This window comes from Anarhichas minor, unplaced genomic scaffold (genome assembly GCF_050575085.1).
Source record: "Anarhichas minor isolate MPS153535 unplaced genomic scaffold, ASM5057508v1 ptg000071l, whole genome shotgun sequence".
NCBI classification, from domain to species: Eukaryota; Metazoa; Chordata; class Actinopteri; order Perciformes; family Anarhichadidae; genus Anarhichas; species Anarhichas minor.
The window spans coordinates 2,858,755-2,880,598 of record NW_027466517.1 but is presented as its reverse complement, the minus strand read 5'-3'; the positions used below and the strand labels follow the sequence as shown (position 1 = coordinate 2,880,598).

Below are 21,844 nucleotides of genomic sequence, written 5' to 3'. Positions count from 1 at the left end.
AGACACCAGCATTATAGCAGTGCATCATAACAGAATGTGAGCATTCTTAGACTATTTGATTTCCTATTCTACTGTGCAGTTCAACCAGCACTCCTGTGTTGCAGTGCTAATCTCATTATATGTTGATTTTATATGACTGTCAGCTTATTTATTTGATTTAATTGTCAAATTTAAATAGTTTTAAGAAAAAAAAATATACGTGTGAAATATTCAATATTTTACACACAAGAGAGATGTGTAAGTAATAAATTGTGTTTTACATAATTTTGATGGAGAGAAATTAAGCAGATTGTCGAAGGTGCCTTCCACTCAAAAAATAATAAATCTTAAGTTTATGTCCCCAAAAATATCTGACTTTGACTATGCTGACTTGTATCTGGTTAGTGTGCAAATATATATATAATATATATATATATATATATATATATAATATATATATATATACACAGACTAAACTATCTCTGACAAACAGTTTGCCCAGACAGCACACTAAAAGAGCGTAGTGGTTTCAGGAACACATTTCCGAGCACTGGTGTGCAACCCTCAATCCTTTGTGACTTATCAAGATTGGCTGGCACTCAAGTAAAACTCCCGTCCAGCCTTTTAAACCCCCCTCTACTGATCGTGGCTCTGCAGTCAGGAGCACCCCTCCACCCCTCCATCTCTCTCTCTTCCACAATAGCATCTCCAGCAGCCCCCCAAGCCAAGAACACAAGATTAAAAAACCCCTCTGAAGGCCGCAGCTCCTTCTATGGGCTGCTCGATCGCTGCTGGAGCCCACGAACCCGCCACCCTCCGCTGGCCAGGTTGTCCTCTCAGCTTGAAAGGCTGTGTAATGGGTGGGTGGGGGGGGGTTGGGTGAAGGGGGATGGTGGTGGAAAGGCCTGGCAGGGGCAGCGGGGCGGGAGACAGCAGCTCAGAGGGGCACCGGGGAGTGACCTGGAACGCACCTCTCCGAGCACACATTTATTCATGACTAACCTGCTCAGTGACGTGCGTCTGCTCCGCAGGAAGGACTAGCTGCCACTGCTGGGTGAGCCAAAGATACTTGTAAAAACTTGGGAACAAAGGAGGGGGGAAAATAAATAAATACCCAAAACATACCGGAGACCTCCTTTTGAACTTCTGCCATGGTGAAATTACCTTCACAACACATCCAGAGCAACAGGGGTCACCATCCTCTTCGTCTTTTCAACAAGTTGAAACTTCTTTTTCAAGCACGTCACTTGTACATGACCTTTTTTGTCTTTATAATGTTGGCCATGTGGAGGGTGGAGGAGGATGTGAAGGGACTGCTTTTTGTTTCTTATGCTGGTTGGGATCATATTCTGAATATGAGATGTTGGCATGAAACATAGAGAGACCTGGTTATTTCACAACATTATTCAGGTCTTTAACTCCTCAACACTAAGACACGAGCATGGAAACACACTCAGTCGTAATCGTGATGACAATCAGAGTTATGGTGTTAAGAGTTAAGTAGAATTACTTTTATTGGCCAAGATGTTGGCAGGTATGTGTAAATAATGCAATATATGTTACACATGCTTGCAGGGTAAGAAGTGTATTAGAAAGCAAATGTAATGTAGATCAAAGAAATCTTACTCTCCTATTAAACCATTAACTGGCCATGACAGTGTTAGGCCATGTTTAGTAGTAGTATTTAACTAAATCCCTTGCTGACTGACCCTTCTTTGCTGCGGTAATTTAGATTTTTTTGGATGTTTCCCCTCAGTGGGACAATCAACTTGCTGAGGCTTGAAACTAACTTGAAATAGGTCACCCATCACAGGAAACATCATGCCACACTGTATGTTTGTGATGGATAACGCAATTCATTTCTGCTCTTTGTATCCAACTGATATGACATTACGGTCCTTCACTTTTATTTGGAATCCCATAGATTTTCAGCTGTACAATAGTCATAGTGAAGCCATTGGTTTCCATTCATTCAACAATGGAGACTTGAAACTGTCACAGGTGGAAAGGCAGATTTAAAACTTTGGCAAATCAGAGAAAATATTATTTGTGTCACTTGAGTCAGTTTCTATAATTGAATTGTTATACTGGAGTGAAATAAATGGAAACCAATGATCGCTTGAAAGGAAACACTGTGGTATACTTTGAACTGAACTCGGACCAAGTAGCAGACAGAAGCAGTCAGCCACAGTCCCGGCTGATCAAGGCCAGGCTGCTGACGCCCTACACATGGCTGGAGTCTACCTGACCTCTGCTCTCCAAGAAAATATATGTCTGGGCTGCACCAGCAGAGGCCGTGGCACCCAGCAAGGAGACCCATTCTCAGCCTGACCAAAGCCACACAGAGTCCATACAGCCCAGCCACAAAAGAAAACACCGGCCACCTGCTCAGACGCAGAGCAGTGCTGCTGTCACACTTTAAATGCTGTTTGACATAAAAACAGTCCACTCAATTCTGAACAAGAGTCCAAGGTCTGCTAGGTTACTTTGCAGCCCTAAATGACAGTCTGCAAGCCTCAAATGGATGCAAGAGGAGATAGGTCTGAAGGCCCACAATATTTTGACATTCAAATGGAAAGAATATTGATACTAAGCTCAACGTTTATAGATCACACCTATAAGTGCGGCAAATTGGACAAGAGGCGTCAAGTGGTGGCCAATGGCCCCTTCCCCACTCCCTACCCCCTACTTCTGCCGCACTTCTACTACTAATACTTGTCTTTTATTTTGTTACCTCAGTAAACACTTTATGTTCTCAATCTCTAGTTTCAAGTCTTCTTCAATACAGCATGATGTTCATTTAGTAAATGATGGTCCATTTAGAGTGAAAAAGACCATCAAGCAGGGTATGCTTTAGGGCGGGGCTACACAGTGATTGACAGGTTGCTACCACGACGTTGTCCAGTCTTAGAGTTGTGTTTTTTAACCCTTTCACAGTTTGTTTTTGGTTCATGAAAGTTAATTGTAACATTTTGGTTGCCTAAAAATGTTTTATTCAGCATTCGGTTGTACTAAGCTCCACCCTCTTGTGTCACTTCTGGTTGCAAAAAGCCAAGAGGCGGACAGTAAAAGACAAAGATGGTAACGGCCAAAAACCCACTGCCAACCTCGAGGCTTTACAACATCAGTCCACAAACTAATGGGCACGTCACAGTGACTACGTCCACTTGTTATTTACAGTCTATGCTTGCTCCATCCAACTTCTGGAAGAGCGAACATTTCCACGACAAGTGAGAACTCTCAATCCGTGTGAAGATAGCGTGATATGCTTGAAAGCTCGGCGACTAAGTGCATCTTGAGTTGAGATTGAGTTGTTTTGTGAACTTTCGAACTCAATCTGAATTGTTCAGTTTCGATTGATTCAGTTCATGCATACATTGATTTGATTCACTGTAGGTGAGGGCTTACTAACCGTGACCGTGCCGACAGAAGAATTCAACAGAGCAAACTGCGTCTCAAATGGGGGATCGGCTGCTCTTCATCATTCACGCTGACATAATGAGCAGATAATTACATCAAAACCTCGCCTCGGGCAGCTTTGAATTCTTGAGAGCACAGTTACTTTCAAGCAACAGATTTTTTTCCTACGTGAGTGAGTTATACCTCTGAGTCTTTACCCGACTTAACTCTGCTTCCCTGCCAGGCCCTCGCTTCTCATCCTACTATGTGACTCTGACCGGCTGTACCTGATTATTTTCCCATAACTCTTTACCCAACACAGAGCAGTACATCATCAATCCTTTTCTCCACACTTCCCAAAGGATATAATTAACTTTTCCTCGCAAGCAGAATGATGGGTTAACCCTTCAAAAAGGAATTGATGGCTGAAATAATGTTTATTTCAATACCCGTTTAAACTCAGTTTAGCCCCGGCCGGTATGATGTATTTTCAGGCGTATGGTTATCAGCTGCACAAACAGTGTGTTAGCACAGGATGAATAATGTGGAGGAAATGGGATCTGGGAAGAGGTCGCACAAACCTGCGTGACCTCACCGTCTATCAAAGTCAGAACTATTTCGACGCAGTTTTTGCTTGTAAGCCTCTACATGCAACTTCAGAACCAAAAGCGACGCCTGTGTTTTATAAAGCAAAGTGGATGGGTGACGTAGAGATGCAAGCCGGCTGCCAAACACGACATGCTTCTTCAGTCATGGCCAATTACAACTGGCAGCTGATGTTAGGGAGCGGACAGGCACGGGTAGAAGCATCCTGACAAGACAACCCCTGATCATCACCATGAATGTTACCCTGCAATCAGCACACACCCTGAGGTCAGGACCCGCCACCGCTCGTGCTCTACCTCCCAGGATCTCAATGGGACTCTCTCTGTCTGAGAGAGACAAACCGCTGCTCCTCCTATCAAGGAGTCTCACAATAGCTCTGAAGGACCTGATACCTTAATGTCACTTTGTTCGAGCCAACCCTTTTGTCACCAATTCCAATCGGCCTCCATGGGGTCTAGCCAGAGTGCAGGGGGTGACACGAGGTCACAGTTATCCTGGGTGGTCACACATGGTCCTAACAGTGTCCTGCTGGTGGCAGCATGCAGGTCAGGACATCTGCCCAGGCTTGCATTCCTGGGTCTCAGTTGGAGGATGTTGGACTCAAACACACATACGTTTAAACGATTGGACTGTGGTACTTGAGTCCAGTCTTCACACAACTTTTATGATATCTTGAAGTCCTTTTTCCACAGCAGGGAATTTATAAAACACAATGAAACATGTTGCCATTGTCCCAGGTTCTGCTTTTGTTTTCCATTATTCTCCACCGTGGGGAAATGTGGGCGCTGCTCAGGCGACAGTAATAGATGATAGTAAATCCAGGTACGTTCAGGGATTATGAGTAGTGCTGAGGGTTTGGTCAAGTAATGTGGCGTCACATTACAGTAACCACCATTTTATTACTGCATCTCTATCCACCAGGACAATCAGGTGTAAGGCTGCATGGACCACTGCTGAAATATACAATATAATGAATACAAACCACAATTGACCCTTGGCGTAGCCAAGCCCCCGCTGCTACTCCGTCAAGCTGTCAGAGCTAACATGGTGCCCACACTGTCACTAACTGTACTCCCTGAAGAAATATGATCTATTTTTGGAAAAATAAGAAAAACTATTTCAGATAGAAGCAGACAGGAGGGTCTACATTACGCTTTTGAAAGAAAACAGGTCAAAAAGAAAAAGATAGAAGCTAAAGCCTACATATCACAGAGTCAAAATGAAGCACCACATCACCTGGTGATGGAGACAATGAAGTTAAGGAGCAACACTGTTCCTGTAAAACCAGGTAGGTCTTTATTCCCTGTTACAATCATGAAAAAAGCAAAAAAATGTGTTTACAGTCAGTATACCCTCAGTAGCTAGTGTAGCATGGATGTGCAGAAACTCATTGTTGCTATGCAACATTAGCTGTTAGATGTATCAGCCTCGTTGGATGTTGGCCAAAGACACAACAGGACTCCGCTGCCCAAATACCTAGCGGTCCACAGTCAATAAAATATGTTTTTGAAAAAGTATGAAACCCAGCAACCATGAAAGGACCTTGAACATACAGTCATAAACGGGCACCAATAATATTAGGGAGGGTTCTAGTATTTAAGATTAGCCATGACCAGACAGACAGACAGAGGCACATGTACATAATGACTTAGTTATGTGACATTGTATGGTCTTAATCCAAAATGTCCCAGTTTGTGAAAGCAGTGGAGACATAAGGAGGAACCTGTACCAAAGCATCACAACATCCTAAAAGGTAACCCAAAGGCCCAGGCCTAGTTAGGCTCACAATAAATTCAACTTATGTTTGGTGGATGTTGATTTGTACTGTTTGATGCATACAGAAATTAGTAAGCATGTTTTTTTACTCAGACTTTGTACTGCAACCCAGTTGAATATTAACTGTGTTTGCAGTATGCGGTGTGTTCTTCACTGCAAACATAACAAAATCAAGCAAACTTAAGTAAACTATTATCACCTCATTTTTTGAGTGTGGTGTGGACACACTTTTGTGAATTGAACTGTGGAAAAATTAACAGCCCTCTACAACTGGGAAAAATATGTGGATGATGCGAGAGGATTTTATACACACAATCAGGAACAAAAAACTAAAACTGACCAAAAGAATTTCAAATCCTGCACACTGAATCCACTGCAGATTTTTGCAGTAAGAAAATATAATGCAGCCACTAGTCTCATTCCGTATTGACATTGAGCCCAGTGCTGCAAACTGGAGCTGATTGACTGGAGCCCATGTCAGTCTTGACTTAGTAGTCTTGACGGTCAAAAAAATGCAGTAATACTGCATCTGCCACGGACAGAACACATTAAGTTACATTCAGTGGTGTGCTACTTTCCAGGTTTTGACGAAAAGTTGGTGTTTCTTTGAAATGAGGCCGTGGTGTTTTATAGATACAGAGAAATTTCTATTAGCACTTGGGAGTTTGAACATATAGACAACACCTGCCTTCACATCTGCAAACTACCCCCTCTAAACTACATGTGTGAGTGTGAGGGAGAGATCAAGACAGAGGGTCACTTATCAGTAAGTTTCTCTTGGTGCGTCTCTTGTCTATCAAAGTTATAGAAATGTAGAAAACAGATACAGTGCTAGAGGCTGTTTCTGAAACGTCAGACAAAAAAACATGTTGGTTGAAAAAGTCAGGACCCTGGGTGCTAGAAGCTAGAGCGAGTTTGAGTCGTCGCGAAGACCGTAGAGGAGCAGAGCTTTTTGAAGGAATGGATCAGATCGACAGCTTATCAAATTGACTGCTGTATAGTGGCTTCATGGTCATTAAGGTAGATCCAGGTGGATGATGGGTTCTTTCAACAGGACAACCATCCCCCCCCCCCTGTGAGATTAGTTTGATGAAAATAACAAGGTAAAATTACAACACTTGGGCTGACATTACGTTAAAAATTAAATTAAGGTTGAGGCAACAAAACGACAGGTTTTGGAACAACGTCATGGTTGGGCTTAAAATCACAGCTAGGTTAATGCAACAAAACCACATAATCAGGTTTAGGAAAACTCACAAATGTTAAATTTAGGCAACAAAAGCATTTTCATATTCTTATTCTAACTTTTTTTCCACTAGTCTTGTTTGTACAAGTGTTCCAAGCTGGACTCGGAAGCAAACCTGCTTTTTAACTGCACAAACGTGTTTGGGCCTGATGAAACACGCAGACTCCACAGCCCAGTTAGTTGGAACCCAGGAACTGATGTCGAGTGAAAACTGCAGCGTTGCTTAAACACATTCCAGTTAATAGCGAGAAAAACACACCCCTCAGAGATGATTTTTATGACAGGTAAAGACAGATGCATGGATTCTATCTGCAGGAGCTCCCACATGTCAGTGGGAGTAAAGGGGAATGCAACCTGAGCCTGTGCAGCCACACTCTGCTGCAGAAAGGAGCTCAGCCTGCCTCCAGCTCCAGGATTAATTAAAACTAACGTCTGGGATGATCGGACCCGGGTCAGGTTCCACAGATGAAAAAGAGCACTGAGTGGGATGAACTGGAGCCGCCCTGGTCATCGCAGCTTGGTATGTGAACGCTGTCCCTCTGTTGTCCTCACCGTTGTCATATTCGGGCCACCTACATAGTAGTGAGGAGCTTCTGTTTGTGTGTACTCACCCAGTGCCCCCCACACACACACAGCCTGAGAAGACGTCCAGGTCAAGGATCCTCTTATAATAGTGGCCACCTGCTCATTCTGTCCATAGCAGAGCTGTTTGTGATCTCACTAAATCTAAATGTGTTTTCTATCACTGCAGCGCTACAGTATACAGCCGGGATGAAGGCCGCAACAACACACTCTGTTAGTATGCTGTCACATTTTTAGCATGTTTCAACTCTAACTGGGTTTGTTGTCTGATAGAAATCCTATAAAACGTGTCATCGCTCGCATCGTGACGTATGTTGCTCATGCTACGTTGCACGTGTTGTTTAGCATATCCAGGAAAACAATCAGCAAAACCTGCAGAAACTTAACCCCTTTAACACCCTGCCCCCTCGAGACACCATTTATTAAATGATATCTAAAGTAATGTGGTGTGAAAACCGCAACGACTTCAAGACTCACAAGATAGAAAGTTGTGTACAGTGCAAACTGCAAACCTTTAAAAAGCCATGTAGTGTGAATTTGCCTTTAGGTAGCTCATCAAGACCGAAAACCCCACTCAGAGATAGCAGGTATGTTTCCAGGGTCCTCATCGAATACGATTGGTAAGAGCTATCTTCAATAAAACAAAAAAAAAGAAAGGAGATGAACGTTTAAAATGCAGTTTGAATGCTTAAATGTCCATTTAGTCACTTCTTGTCTAAAGTCAAGAAACAAACATTAAAGGAAAAAGCATTGCGAACAATCTTTGAAGGTCACCTTCGTGTGTCATTTTAAGAGAATATTGTGCTGGGATCATAGAACACTGGAGACATAGAACCCTGGGAAGATAAAAACCCTGGGAACATTGAACCTTGGGAACATAATACCCTGAGAACATACAGTAAAACCCTGGGGACATAGAACCCCGGGAAACCCCAGGATTTCCTGGGAACATAGAACCCTGGAAACATAAAAACCTCCTTTTTTCAATTCCACCTACCCACCAAATTTGCACTGATCAGTCCTCACTCACACAGTACGGTTTCCTCCCCTGTCACCGTGTAACACTGCAGCCAGAGAAATACTGCAGAGCTACTGTATGAAGGCTCATATTGCCTGTGGCAAGAGCAGCTCAATCATTTAGGCTGCATGTTGGATCAAGTTCACATGCTGGTTGTCACAGGGTTGTCCTAAAATACTATGCAAAACACATATATGATGAAAATAAATAAGGAGTTGTGTAAATTTGTAGATGTAAGTCAGCTTTTCTCCAATTTAAATCACAAACAATGTACAGAGGGACCTCCCTTAGTCTCACTACCCATGTTCCCTCTCTGCTAACATTCCTCTGCTATTAGTCACCGATTACCCTCAAAGCTGGAAATCACTGTAGTGTATTTTTAAGATTATTTTAATAATCAGCCTCCTCCCACTAGGCAGAGTTAGTTTAAGGTCATGCTGGATTATATTTTGTATGTGCAGAGCCAACACATGGGTCGAAGTAATAATGTTGATACAACACACATGCAGTTTATTATTATTATTAACAACATGAACCACGTGCGACCATGGAACCTCAGTTTGACGTGCTGGGCTATCCAGTGCATTAGAAAGTGACACCGAGGGTCCTGGCCAAGTTGGGATGAACATGTGTTGGATGAATATATTTGTAAATGAACCAAAACAATCAACCTGCTGGTGGTGCTGCATGAAATGTCAGAGGATCGTCAAATTCAGCAGGTGTCATCTACTGAGGACCATGCATCATTATGGCAATGGTTGTTAAGATATTTCAGTCTGGACCGAATGCTCTACTTGCGTGGCTAAAATGTGTCCCCATCCTAATGCTTAGTATTGCATCATGATTGAACTGTAAAATTCAATAATGATGTATTAATATGAATTAATACATCAGTTTGGTCTCTGCCAACTCCTGAGTAAAAAATCTGTCTCTTTAGCTGCTAAATGCTCCACTATGTTCACCAGCTAGTCTCTAACTTTTCTGACTCTGTCTGAAGATCCTATAGGTGGTGACAGGTGGAAGATCATATTTATTTTCTTATAATTTTTAAGAACATATATTCAATCTTAATATATTTAAATAATGTTGTCTGTATATCACAGTGTCATCTGCATAAAAGAGTGTGGAACATCCAAACTGTGACTATTAAAACAAACGGTTAGGACAAGGAGACTCCAGGGTGTCCTGTTGCGGTCCTGAAAGGGATGTTTTTCATTCCCTTTACCTGTTGCAGTTGCAATTTGTGAACCGAACCCTGGGCTAAGGGATTCAGAGATCTAAATTAAATGTATTCTTTTGGTGAGAATTTATTTTTCATTCCAATCACTGATCTTTTCATTGAACTGATAATATTAGGCTATCAAAAAAGATTTCCCTACATATACTGTCACGGGGTGTGGTGGAGGACTCAAAAGCAGACAGTCAGATGCAGTGAGAAACGGGTTTTAATGAGATATAAACAAAACAGGAATCTTGACCAGAACAGGGAATCCAAGGATGAGACAAGAGACGAGGGGAAAAATCCAGCAGGACAAGACAGGACAGGCAGACTGGGAAACCGGGAACAGGACGAGCCAAACAGGCTGGTAGATATGGCAATGATCTGGCAAAGAGTGACTGAGAGGCAGGAGTTTATATAGTGGCTTGAACAGGTGAGGGGAGTTGTGCTGATGCTGAAGGAGGCTGACAGGTGCACTGAATGGGCTGATAGGTGAGTGAGGTGAGTGAGAAATAAAGAGACAGGAGAGAAGGGGCAGAGCTGTGACACATACTGTATAGCTCATTTATATTTTAGTCTTGGTAAACAATTTCCTAAACTAAAGAATTTTAGAATTTTGCACCTTGATGGAAATTTGTGATGGGCTTAGTAAATATCCCCGGTTTTGCCCGTTAAAAATTTCACAAATTTGTCTGGCATCATACTGATCAATGATAAGACCTGCAGCATGGTGGAAAATACTGGCCTATTAATGGTATTCATTATTATAACCACCATTAACAGGAGGACTGGGTAAAAAGACTAGAATAAAAAGCCAGAGGAAACAAAGCACTCATTGAAACAGTTGAACGTTATCTCTTTTCCAGAAAGGATGTGTGACTAATTCTTTGTTTTACATAGTTTTGTATATAAGATTATGACATGTTTCTTTGAGAACATTAGAGACTTTTGCAGTACATAGTATTCCTCTATCACATCAATGGGGGCTCTGTGATGAGAAAGACTAATATGATGACAAGCTTGTTTGTCTTCACTAAGTGGTCATTAAAAGAGTAACACAGATGACTCTGCCTTTACTTGACTCAACACAGTGACTCACCGAAGCCTTCATGTTTACCTCCATTCACTCATAAACATCTGACTACTGCTTATAAAACAGCACCTGGATACTGTGACTGGAGCTCAGATGGTCAGTGACAGTTTGAACAACGGGACAACGCAGGCTAACTGCAGGGCCTGTACTTTACTCCAACTGTAGGTGTCGACACTGCACAAACATCCTCATTTTACAAGCCATTTGGTCTATTGTTGAGTCCGGAAATCCAACCCAGTCACCTGAAAAAGAAATGGTGGCGTTGTATGTATCAGCAAACTATGGGATACGTTGAATGTCACTTTCAGCCTCGTATCACGCTTGCAGAAACACACAACGCCACATGGTCAATGCTGTGAAACCATTGTTTTGGTTAAGGTTGTTATATACGTCATGGTTTGTGTTGAAATAATTACGCAACAATGTAACGTAACAACGTAATAATGTAACAACGTAGCAATGTAACAACGTAACAATGTAACAACGTAATGCATCAATGTAACAATGTAACAACGTAACAATGTAACAACGTAACGCATCAACGTAACAATGTAACGACGTAACGCATCAACGTAACAACATAACAAAATGCATCAACGTAACAATGTAACGACGTTACAATGTAACGTGACAGCTTTAACAACGTAACTAGCATAAATAAAAACTGTTTGCCTTTGGTTTCACACGGCACTCGAACAGCGGTTTCCTGGGTAAAAGTCCCTCCGCCAGCCGTTAGAGGGCTTCTCTCGCTTGTCAGGCCTGTTATCGAGGGCTGCAGGAATGAGTCCTAAAACCCGTAAGTGAGCCAGCATTTTAGCACCTCCGGTTCCGTTGTCTCAAAGTCAATGGGTCTTTTGAATGTTTATTTTGGTAAGATGTCTGAAATAAGGTCTGTGGTTAACACACATATGAGTTTTCTACAATATAAAATACTTGCTTATTAATGATTGTAACAGTTAATTAAGACCTACCCAGCTTTACAGGAACAGTGTTGTTCCTTAATTTCATTGTCTTCTGTCTCCATCTCCAGGTGATGTGATGGTTTACTTTTACAATGTGATTCTATCTTTATCTTTTTAACCTGTTTGCACCGCTGAATCAGTTTGAAATCCTGAATATATCCATCACACACATATTGTCCCTTCTGTCTGCTTCTCTCTGAAATCGATGCTAGTTAAGTTCAGTGCGTGCAGAAGCCACGCCCAGACAGACACACAGGGAGAGCACAAGAGACAAGAGGGCAGGAAACAGGAACACAAGGAAAAGATAAGAGAGGCAAAGACCAGGAATGCATTTTTGTATATTTTTCTCCAAAATTTGATAATACTTCTTCAGTTACTGCGCTTAGTGACAGTGTGGGCTCCACGCTAGCTCTGACAGCTATACAGAGTAGCAGCCAGGGGAGGGGCTTAGCAAATGGTGCATTTTGTTTGATAGAATGCATAGTGCATGACGCTATAAACACCAGAACAGTCCACCAAAACACTTTACATTAAAATTAGTATTTTATGTTGTGTGGATACATTGACATCCTTATTTGCTTTGATTATGCTTTTGATTGGATGCAGATGTGTCTCAGGAGTCATTTACATATAACCAAGACAACCAGCTAACACGTGGCCCCACATTTGATTGGAGCAGCACCATTTGAATTAGTGGCTCATCGCTTGTTCCTAGGTGTTAGATTAGAAAAAAATCCAAATATAGTCTAAAACTGGGCTATATTTAGTCAATACCCTGGTCATATCAAAGCTATATCAGAGCTAAATCATAGAGGAAGTCTGGAAATGATGTTTATGCTCAGTGGGAGGAAAACCGAAGCAGAACCAGTGACGATGGATACCTTCATTCGTTAAGGTCATGCAGGATTAAAGGAAACACAGAAATAGCCATAAAAACAAGTCAGGCAGGTCAACAGTGCTTACTATATGGAAGAGAATAAGAAGGCAAATTGTAAAAACTCTGACCCAAACTGTAGGTTGTAAACATCCCTCACAGTTTATTCATCCACTTCCTGCCTAAACTCTGACCTACAGTACTTTCTGTAGTTTTGTAGTGGACAATGCGGGATTATTAGCAACATTTCAGGTGTGCTCATTTTCAGTTTGACCTCCAGTAAAAAAAGAGTTTCATATAATCTGCAAGAACTCTTGGCTTGTCTTCAACCTGTTTGATGGTCTGTCTGCTCTTGTTCCTTGTCCGGTAAAAAAGCTCAACAACTAAGATAAATGATAGAAAAGATAACGTCATGGTCCGAGACTATCACAACTGACCGACGGAAATGACGAACACTGCCAACAGACTTAGGTTGTGAAAAAAAATACTGAAATTATGAATTTAAACAAGTGGAGAGACTCATATTTGCCACATAAAGAATTCAAATCAGAAAACAACTTCAGCTGGGCTGTGGCCCTTGTATCACATGACTGCCTGTTGATATTTGAACACTATCTGCTGTGCTGTTCCTGTCAGCATACACTTCTATGTTGATGAACACATTATAAAGTATATTTAAAAAGATTTTTTCTAATGTCTCTGGTTCTCCTTTTTCTCAAAAACATGATTTTACACTTTGAACGATTCTCATGCCACTTGTTAAAATAAAAAACGACATACATGTTAAAAATACAGGATCACTTATATCTTTATTCTTTAACACATTCTTTTGCACAGCCTACAATAAATATATGAATACTTTGGCTTGAGCATCTGACCAGCGTCAAGTCCACAAACACCTACAGCGAGGTGAGCACTTGTATAATTGAGTGTATAAAGCAACACAAACTGATTTTGCAATACAATTGATCTTAGTAATTAAAGTGATAGATTCATAAAGCTCAATTCATGTCTTTGATAGCAACACTGATTATGACTGATGGCTGGGGGCCTGAGATAGCAGCCCTGGGCAGGGCCGAGTGAAGTGATTGTGGGGAACATTTTGATGCTCTGCTATTATTCTGGTTAGAAGAGAGTAAGATCACAGTGAGTTTGAAGCCAGCATCAGCACAACCCTGCCCGACACTCTCACATCAACACAAAATCGTCATTCCGTGCAACTAAAGCCATTTTTGGATGGTAGGATCCCCGTCTCCTGCAGCCTACATGTCATACATGCTGCCTTGTGTAGTAATAATAATAATACGTCAGGTTTATATAGCGCTTTACAAAGTCCTCAAAGACACTTAACTTAAAGATTAGAATAAATGGTATCAACTACGAAATAAAAAACATGGGGGCGGGGGGTTTGAGCACCTCTTAGATTGTCGACAATGTGGGGCCATTTTTGATGTGATTTGGTAATGACTTTCCACAGAGAGGAGGCTAACAACTAAGAAACACCCCGTCACCCCAGGTTTGACGCCTTGCAGGAGGTTGAAATTGACGGACCTGAGGCATTGGGAGGGAGCGTGCTGATGGAAGAGGTCAGAGAGGTAGGGGGGAGCCACGTTGTTGAGGGCCTTGTTGGTGGTGAGTAGGTTCTTGAAGTTTATCCTGTGTTAACCTGGTGCCAGTGGAGGTCATGGAGGACTGGGCTGATGTGAGTGATATGTTGGGAATGTTACGGGGGTGGAAGAAGGCTGTTTTGGTGAAGTGGTTGACATGGGGCAGTGTTATGGTCTACAGGGAGAGGTGAAGTTGAGTGTCATCAGCATAACAGTGAAACTGGAGGCCATGGCGGCGAAAGATCTCTCCATATGGTAGAATGTAGAGGATGAAAAGAAGGGGAACGAGCACTAAAGCCTGGGGACACCATGGGTGACAGGAACTTTGGTTGATTTGCAGTTGTTAATTGAGATTAATTGATGTCTGTCGGAGAGGTAGGACTGGAACCAGTGCAAAGCACAGTGTAAAGGGCTTTGAGGGGTCACAAAGACTAGAAAAGCGCTATATAATGCAGTCCCAACAGATCCTAAGGATTTCATATAAAATCTGAATTGTACAGATATGTTTCTATTGATGACCACAATGATAAGTAATTTGTATCTCAACCTGACTTCATGTTTGGGGTTCACCTTGAACTTGTCGCACCTTGAGCTTCCCTTGAGCTGAAGGACTCGTTGCTGTGGCAACAACTGAAGATGAATGCCAGGGTTGAAGAATTGGAAAATCCAGACGTGTCAAATCAGCAACAATCAAATCAAGCTAACTAGATCCCTGTGTGATAAACAGGTTTTTGATATGATTCACATATCAGTCATGCAAGCAAATCATATTGAGTGGCCGAGAAAGATAAAAACAGTTGCGATTCACTCGACATTGTCACTATTATAACAACATCCTCTTTGGATGGAACGGGGTTAACACAAGCTGATGAGATAGGAGGAAAAAGATATGCCTGTAAAATACTGTGACACAGAGCATGTACTCTAAAATTCTGGTCTACACAACAGTGACACTCAACAGTATGACCCAAAATGCAGGTTCTTCATTAAAAAATTTACTTTTAAGACCCGTCTAACGGGTTCTTCAACAAACACATTTCAATATTGTTTGTGTTTTACAGAAGATAAAAGTAAATGTTGCAACTCATTTATGATTGGTGACAGAAACAAACAAGAAAAACTAGTTTTACTGTTTGCACACAAAAGTTTGGAATCTCCTTCCACAGAAGCTTGATGAGGTACAGTCAGATGGCTGAGAGGACTGAACAAGACCCCCCAAAAAACAGACAAAGTCAATATTAAGAGCCCATATCACCTTTGTGTTTCAATAATGATCAATGGTTCTGGAAAAATAATTAAAAATCAAGGTTCCAAAAGCATTCCCCTCTGTCTTGCAAAACAGTGGGGACGTGGACTAAATGGAACTTGAAATCCTTTCATTCTTCACCTTTTGGGGCTAAAACTACTTCAAATGTAAACGATACATTTAGTGTCTGAATTATACTGTACTTCTCTGTTATACTATTTATTATTGAACAGCTGATTCCACACTTTTGAGCGGCAGTGTATGTTAAGACAAAGCCAGTAGCGAATAACATGCATCATATCATAAACATTAGTTGAGTGAATTGCCAATAAATATGTTCCCAAGGGAATATTGCGCTTCTGAGACGCAGGCTGCTGCGGGCCACATTGGAAGCTAAATGCAACTCAGCCACATCTAGTGCACATCGGGGGGGTTAGATGGTAGTATCATGCTGCTTCGTGAAGAACAAAGATGGTGTGAGTCTTCTGCATCTGTCTAGTAGTCAGTGGACTGTGCACTTGAGTGTCATTATTTAGGAGGAGGCTATATTATAGGTTACTTATGTTATGTTTGTGTATTTTAAATTGCGCAAATAAACATTAACCATGTTCATGCTGAGGCAGCTCTTGATTAGCTTGCTTCTCCAGCCTTCTAGCTTCATACGGACTCTGACCGACTCAACTAAACAAGCTCTGATGATTGCCATGTTGCTCTGATATAGTGGGTATACCCACGAACGTCTGGTCCAGGACGGCTGAGTCACGCAGAAACTGGAAGACATAAAAAAAGAGACTATACGTTTGATGCAGAGTACATTCAGATATGTGAGCAGAAGGACACTTGTAGAGGTATTCTTGGCACAGGCTCAATACTTAAAGCCAACATCTTCATCCTCTCCTCCCCTCCATAGCCTGCTGTAGTTCTAGTAGGAGGGCAGCCTAGTCCATTTCCTGGTTTGATCCCCATCACTGAGGACATACCCCTTTGAGCCAGGGCACCAAAATCCATGTAAATATACACTGACCTGGCCAATACAGAGGCCAATTGCTTGCAATATGTCAATATCCAACACTGGGTAGTGTGTTGTGGTCAATGAGCCTCATACAGACACACAGTCTCTCTGCACTGACCGCAGCAGTGTGTGACAGCTGCTGGTCTCTGCTGGGAGCACGGCCGACAGAGCCTTGAGTTTCCCTCCTCAGGTGCTGGAGCAGGTGGAAGGTGAGCACAGTGCATCCATCCATCATGATGTTGAGCAAGGACCATCAGCATCCTGCACCGCAGATCCCGTTGGTCAAGTCCTGGATGACTCCAGCCTTCACCAGCTTCAGCAGGAACTCCTTCTCTCTAGATATGTTGTGAGTCCAGGACTGCAGCGGGGACAGAGACACACAAGGACGGGACGGGAGGTGGTTGGGAATTATTGCAGACAGCACACTACACTCAAATTACGTTTCTATATTTCTCACTTTCAACATTTCAAGGTGACCTGACCTCGGACTCTGTCCATCCCATTTTTAAATATTTTGTATACTAAATAATGAATCAATTAATGGAGAAAATGATAAGCAGATAAATCGATAATTGAAATAATTGTTAGTTGCAGCCCAAGATAACATAACCATTAATAGAAATTGAAATTGTGACGTGAGTCAGAGATGCCAAAGTGCATATACCAACATTTGGTAAGTAGAGCTTGAAACAATAAAATGTGTCCAAAAGTGTAAATGGCCACACTGTCAACTACTCAACAACCACTGAGCTACCTGTGTTATCAGTGTTTACTTCTTTTCTGGAGACCCACTTTTAAAAAAAATGACAAACCATTGCAACCCAATTCACAAAAGGTGTCTTATCGTGACAAGAGCGTATTTGTGCGTAAATGAACATTCCTGACCATTTTTACCACAATTTCCTCATCACCTGATATTATCTTGAAAAGGTAATCCAGTCATTTTGAAGAGATATACGTTTAAATCACAACTTTGTTTTTTATGAACAATACGAACATTCGGGCTCCCTCATGTGGCTTAGAAGTGAACTGCAGATATAAATGTTAAATAAAAGACTATGGAAGATATTGTGCTAACATATTTAGAGCGACCCTAACAAAATCTGCTGCGATCCACCTGTGGGTCCCGACCCAGTCTTTGGGACTATGCCCATTAACTAAAAGCTAGTCCCACAACGTTTTTGAATTTTTAACAAAATAACATTCTTCTTTGGCAATGTGTTATAATTCAAATTGTGGTTCTTGCAAATTGTCTCACTTTTTCTAATGTTGATTTTAATACAAAAACAATGAATCACTTATTGAATTTACCAGCCCCCAGATTAAAAAAAGCTCATAAACATCGTGGCGTTGGTGTCTTGGTTGGATCGGTCCATGTGGGCTAATGGAGGGCAGCAGAAACGAGCAAACTTCTATCCTGTCTCAATTATACATGCCAGGGGTCGGGGGCCAAGCGGCTCTGTGCCTCTTCGAGCTGAAACACAAATCCGTAGCAGTCGGAGAAAAATAGGATGAAGGGGATTGCATGTCTATCTCAGTAACCTGGGCTAAGAGTGATTTATGAGCAGGCTGGAGACTGTGAGACGGTGAAGTGGAGCGAGCGGTAGCTTACACGCTGTATGTAGTGCGCCATGACTCTGCCACTCTCAAAAACCAGCACACAGCAACGTTGCTGCACTTGAGATTTCATACACAATCCCAGGCCACTATGCTGCATGCTGGGTAAATCCCTCCTGAGAGGCATTTTAGATGAGAGAAAAGGTCACAGTAAACTGTTCCAGTGCAGCGTAAACCTTTCCAAAACTAACAAATAAGATGTTGGTCGACAGGTCGGTCAGAATGCTAACAAATTTGGGAGTTGTGATATTGTGTGGGAGTATTAAGTCCATTAAGAGTAAAAATGTGGAGGAAATAGTGGGTCACACACCTGTGGATGGAGGGGATGAATCATCCAGCTAAACTGTGAATTCACCAGAGTTTGAAAAGTCAGACTGAGTCCTTCACAAATTTAGGCTACTAATGCGTCAAAAACATATATAAACTTATATTACGCGCACTAGGAAATTTTAAGCGTGACGATACTGCATATTTTATTTGTTTGACAAAAGCAACAAAACGGCCAAGTGTGGCCAATGTTGCTCTAGCGCTCGTTGACGTATTTATATTATTAAATATTAGCAGTGGGAACAGGCGAACAGCCTTTTTCTCGCACGAAACGGAACAGGGTGAAAAAAAAACATTTGATTGGGTGATGCTTTGTGAAAAAAGACAGACAGAGACCAGCACGTCACACCGCAACAGGTGGCGGGCCTCAGTTTGTAGCTGATGTAACCTCAGTAAAGCCGACGCTGAAGTGTCTTAAACTTGCATTCTCTCTACTGACCAGCAGGGGGCGACTCCTCTGATTGTATAGAAGTCTATGAGAAAATTACTCTACTTCTCTCTTGATTTATTACTTTAAACATTGTAAACATGAGTTTATGGTCTCAATCTCTAGTTTCAAGTCTTCTTCAATACAGCACGATGTTCATTTAGTAAATTATGGTCCATTTAGAGTCAAATAGACCATAAAGCTGGGTATGTTTTAGGGCGGGGCTACCTTGTGATTGGCAGGTCTCTACCAGAGCCGTGTAAAGTGTCTCTACCGCGGCGTCTTCCCTCCCCGAGTCCCAACATGGTCACTTCGGTTTACTGGTTGCAAAGCCAAGAGGACGACGGCAACTCTGGGCTTCAAAACAGCGGTCCACAAACTACTAGCATCAGTGTCAAGTCAGTGTATAGTGCTGTATTCCCTAAACCACGGCAACGTTTGAGTAATCCAATCAACTCAAAGGATTTGAAAATGGGTTTTGAATTACCAAAGACATTTATGGTGTCACATCTTGGCAATCTGATGAGGCAAAATGCTCAACGCGAAAAACGTTATCTGGTTCAAAACCGAGAATGCGATCACTGGGAAATGGTGCAAAGAGAATCCTCGCACTTTAACACACTGGCTGGACAGTGTTGAGGAGAAGATGAAAGACTCACACATGTCCTGATAATTAGACAATTAGAATTGATTGAGAAATGGGACAAATGGACGGCTTAAAAGAACCTTCACAGAGACACCACCAATTACTTCTTTGATGGCCGCCATCCGGATCTTCTCATAGTAGTGCAGAGGGGCATGGGGGGTGCTCATGTTGTAGCCGAATCCAGCCACTGCTACTTCATCACAGTTATGGAGAGCCATCGTTATGGCGACAGTCCCCAGGGTCGGGATATTCTGAAAAACACGTGTTTGAAAGCGGTCAAGATATTCAGAAAAAAATGTGTTTGAAAGCGAGCCATGACTTATATCTCAGAACATGTAGAGTATGTAGTGAACGGTGTTATTTAAACTGTATGGTTATCGTGTGGAGATCTTACAGATGTGAAGAATGGTTCTATTTATAACAGCATAATGGTAACACATTGTTGTCAGACTGAGTTCTGGGCCGGGTGCTCGGCTCCCTGAGGCGTCTGCTGTGTGTTCACAGAGGCCTCTGTAATGCAAACAGACAGACAGTGGAGTCGGCTACCAGAGGCTCCAGTCCTGACCATTAGCTCGCCGCCGTGTGTGAAACTGCTCACGCTGTTCCTGCTACTTCTCAACCCAGGAGCTGAACAGAAAGTGACTGCTAGGAGAACGGCAGGTCTCTCACCCCTCTGCCCATCTGTCCATTGTTGTGAGGCAAGCCAATGAGCTTGAAGGAGGCCTCCTGGATGAAGTAGGGGTTCAGGATGCGCATGTCGCCGGGGTCCCTTGGAACGTGCCTGGCCACCGACTTCCAGAACCCATCAGTGCTGTGCTGAGACACAGAGAGTGAGGAAATTAGTGCGGCCCTCATACTGTACAAAATGTGCACAGTCGGAACATAACTATACAAAGGCCATCATATCGACAAATACAGTTAAACCACTGTTCACACTGAAAATTATACAAAATTTAAAAGAAATGTGCAAGTAATTTCCATTAGATTTGTAGAGCATATTGAAACAGCACATGACTTTAGAAAAGTTAGAAATAGATAGACAAACTACTACAGACAGTCCCAGCTGGTCAATACAGTAGAGTATTTAGCAGTTTTTTCTCTGGAGTCGGTGGAGACCAAAAACAGAGCTAAGAGAGTGAATATTGGGCTTGTTGCTCTGTGTAATGTGTAAATAGGGAACTGTCTGCTAACATGTTTTATTAAGTATTATTGAGTTCTTCTGGCCAAAACCCATTTAATGAAGCTTTGAGTGCCACATGGGGCACAGAGCTGGGACCATTCCGATCCATTCTGATCTACATGTTTTATTTTGTATATTATAGGAGTTAATAGGTTGTAAACAATTCTTAGATAGTGACGGCTCTCCCATTTTGATCCTATTTTAAGGTTCAAAGCAACAAAGCAGTATTAAATAACAGTTTGGCAAAAAAGCAATGTTTGAGATTTGATTACAGCCCAACCGATACATGATGAGTGGGACATTTTACAGTTGACACTGTTTCTCAATGACTGTTTCTCAATAATTGTTAATTATAAGGCGACTTTTGCGCCTTATAATTACCAGCCAACATATTGGCCCAGCCAATTCATCCATCACGCATGATGGATGAACTACTACTACTGATGGATGAACTACTACAAATTTATTGCAGGAGCTAATTAAATGTGAATTTAAAGTAAACTACTGTAGGGGACGACCGAATTCACGGGGCCCCTTTAAGGAAAGGGGCGTAACCCTGGTTACAGGGGGGGTTAAAGGGTGGCAGGAAGTGAATGTGAAGACATGTTTGTATGGATGGAAATAAACGGCCACAAGGTGCAGCCAAAGGGAATACTCGCCTCCTTGTTTCTTTCCACGCTCCTACATTGGTGACCCTGACACTCCTGGACGTTTCCAGAAGAAAGGATGTCGACGCACGCAGTTTCGCTGAAACTGCCGGAGTTTTGGGAGACGCAAGCAGCGGTGTGGTTCGCTCAAACTGAGGCGCAGTTCGCCCTCAGAGACATTACAGTGGACGCGACAAGATATTATTATGTCGTGGCGGCTCTCGGCAGTTCGACAGCAGGCAGAGTGGTGAGCATTCTTGAAAATCCTCCAGAGAGGGACATGTACGATACCTTGAAAGACCGGCTGTTGAACATTTTCGGGCTTTCGGACTCTGAGCAGGCTCGCCGGTTGCTTGCTCTGAATGGCCTCGGCGACAGCAA

At 42.3% G+C, this 21,844-nt stretch overlaps 2 protein-coding genes across 9 annotated transcripts in view; both read right to left on the bottom strand.

Annotated features, from left to right (window-relative positions):
* artn (artemin) overlaps positions 1 to 16,851 on the bottom strand; it is a 39,001-nt gene extending 22,150 nt beyond the window's left edge. The window contains 2 exon segments of the mRNA XM_076079151.1: positions 14,421 to 14,536; positions 16,738 to 16,851. Of these exon segments, the coding sequence (XP_075935266.1) occupies positions 14,421 to 14,536; positions 16,738 to 16,851 (230 nt within the window).
* The window catches only part of st3gal3a (ST3 beta-galactoside alpha-2,3-sialyltransferase 3a), a 38,803-nt gene continuing 30,503 nt past the window's right edge, over positions 13,545 to 21,844 (bottom strand). For 3 of the 8 annotated variants that reach the window (XM_076079328.1, XM_076079327.1, XM_076079330.1), the window contains 3 exons: positions 20,306 to 20,452; positions 19,717 to 19,887; positions 13,545 to 16,977 (listed from right to left, as the gene is read on the bottom strand). In XM_076079328.1, coding sequence (XP_075935443.1) covers positions 16,873 to 16,977; positions 19,717 to 19,887; positions 20,306 to 20,452 — 423 coding nt within the window. In that variant the 3' untranslated portion in view covers positions 13,545 to 16,872. Of the gene's footprint in view, positions 16,978 to 19,218; positions 19,370 to 19,716; positions 19,888 to 20,305; positions 20,453 to 21,844 lie in introns of those variants that run through there. The other 5 variants (XM_076079329.1, XM_076079331.1, XR_012947784.1 and 2 more) reach the window with 4 other exon arrangements.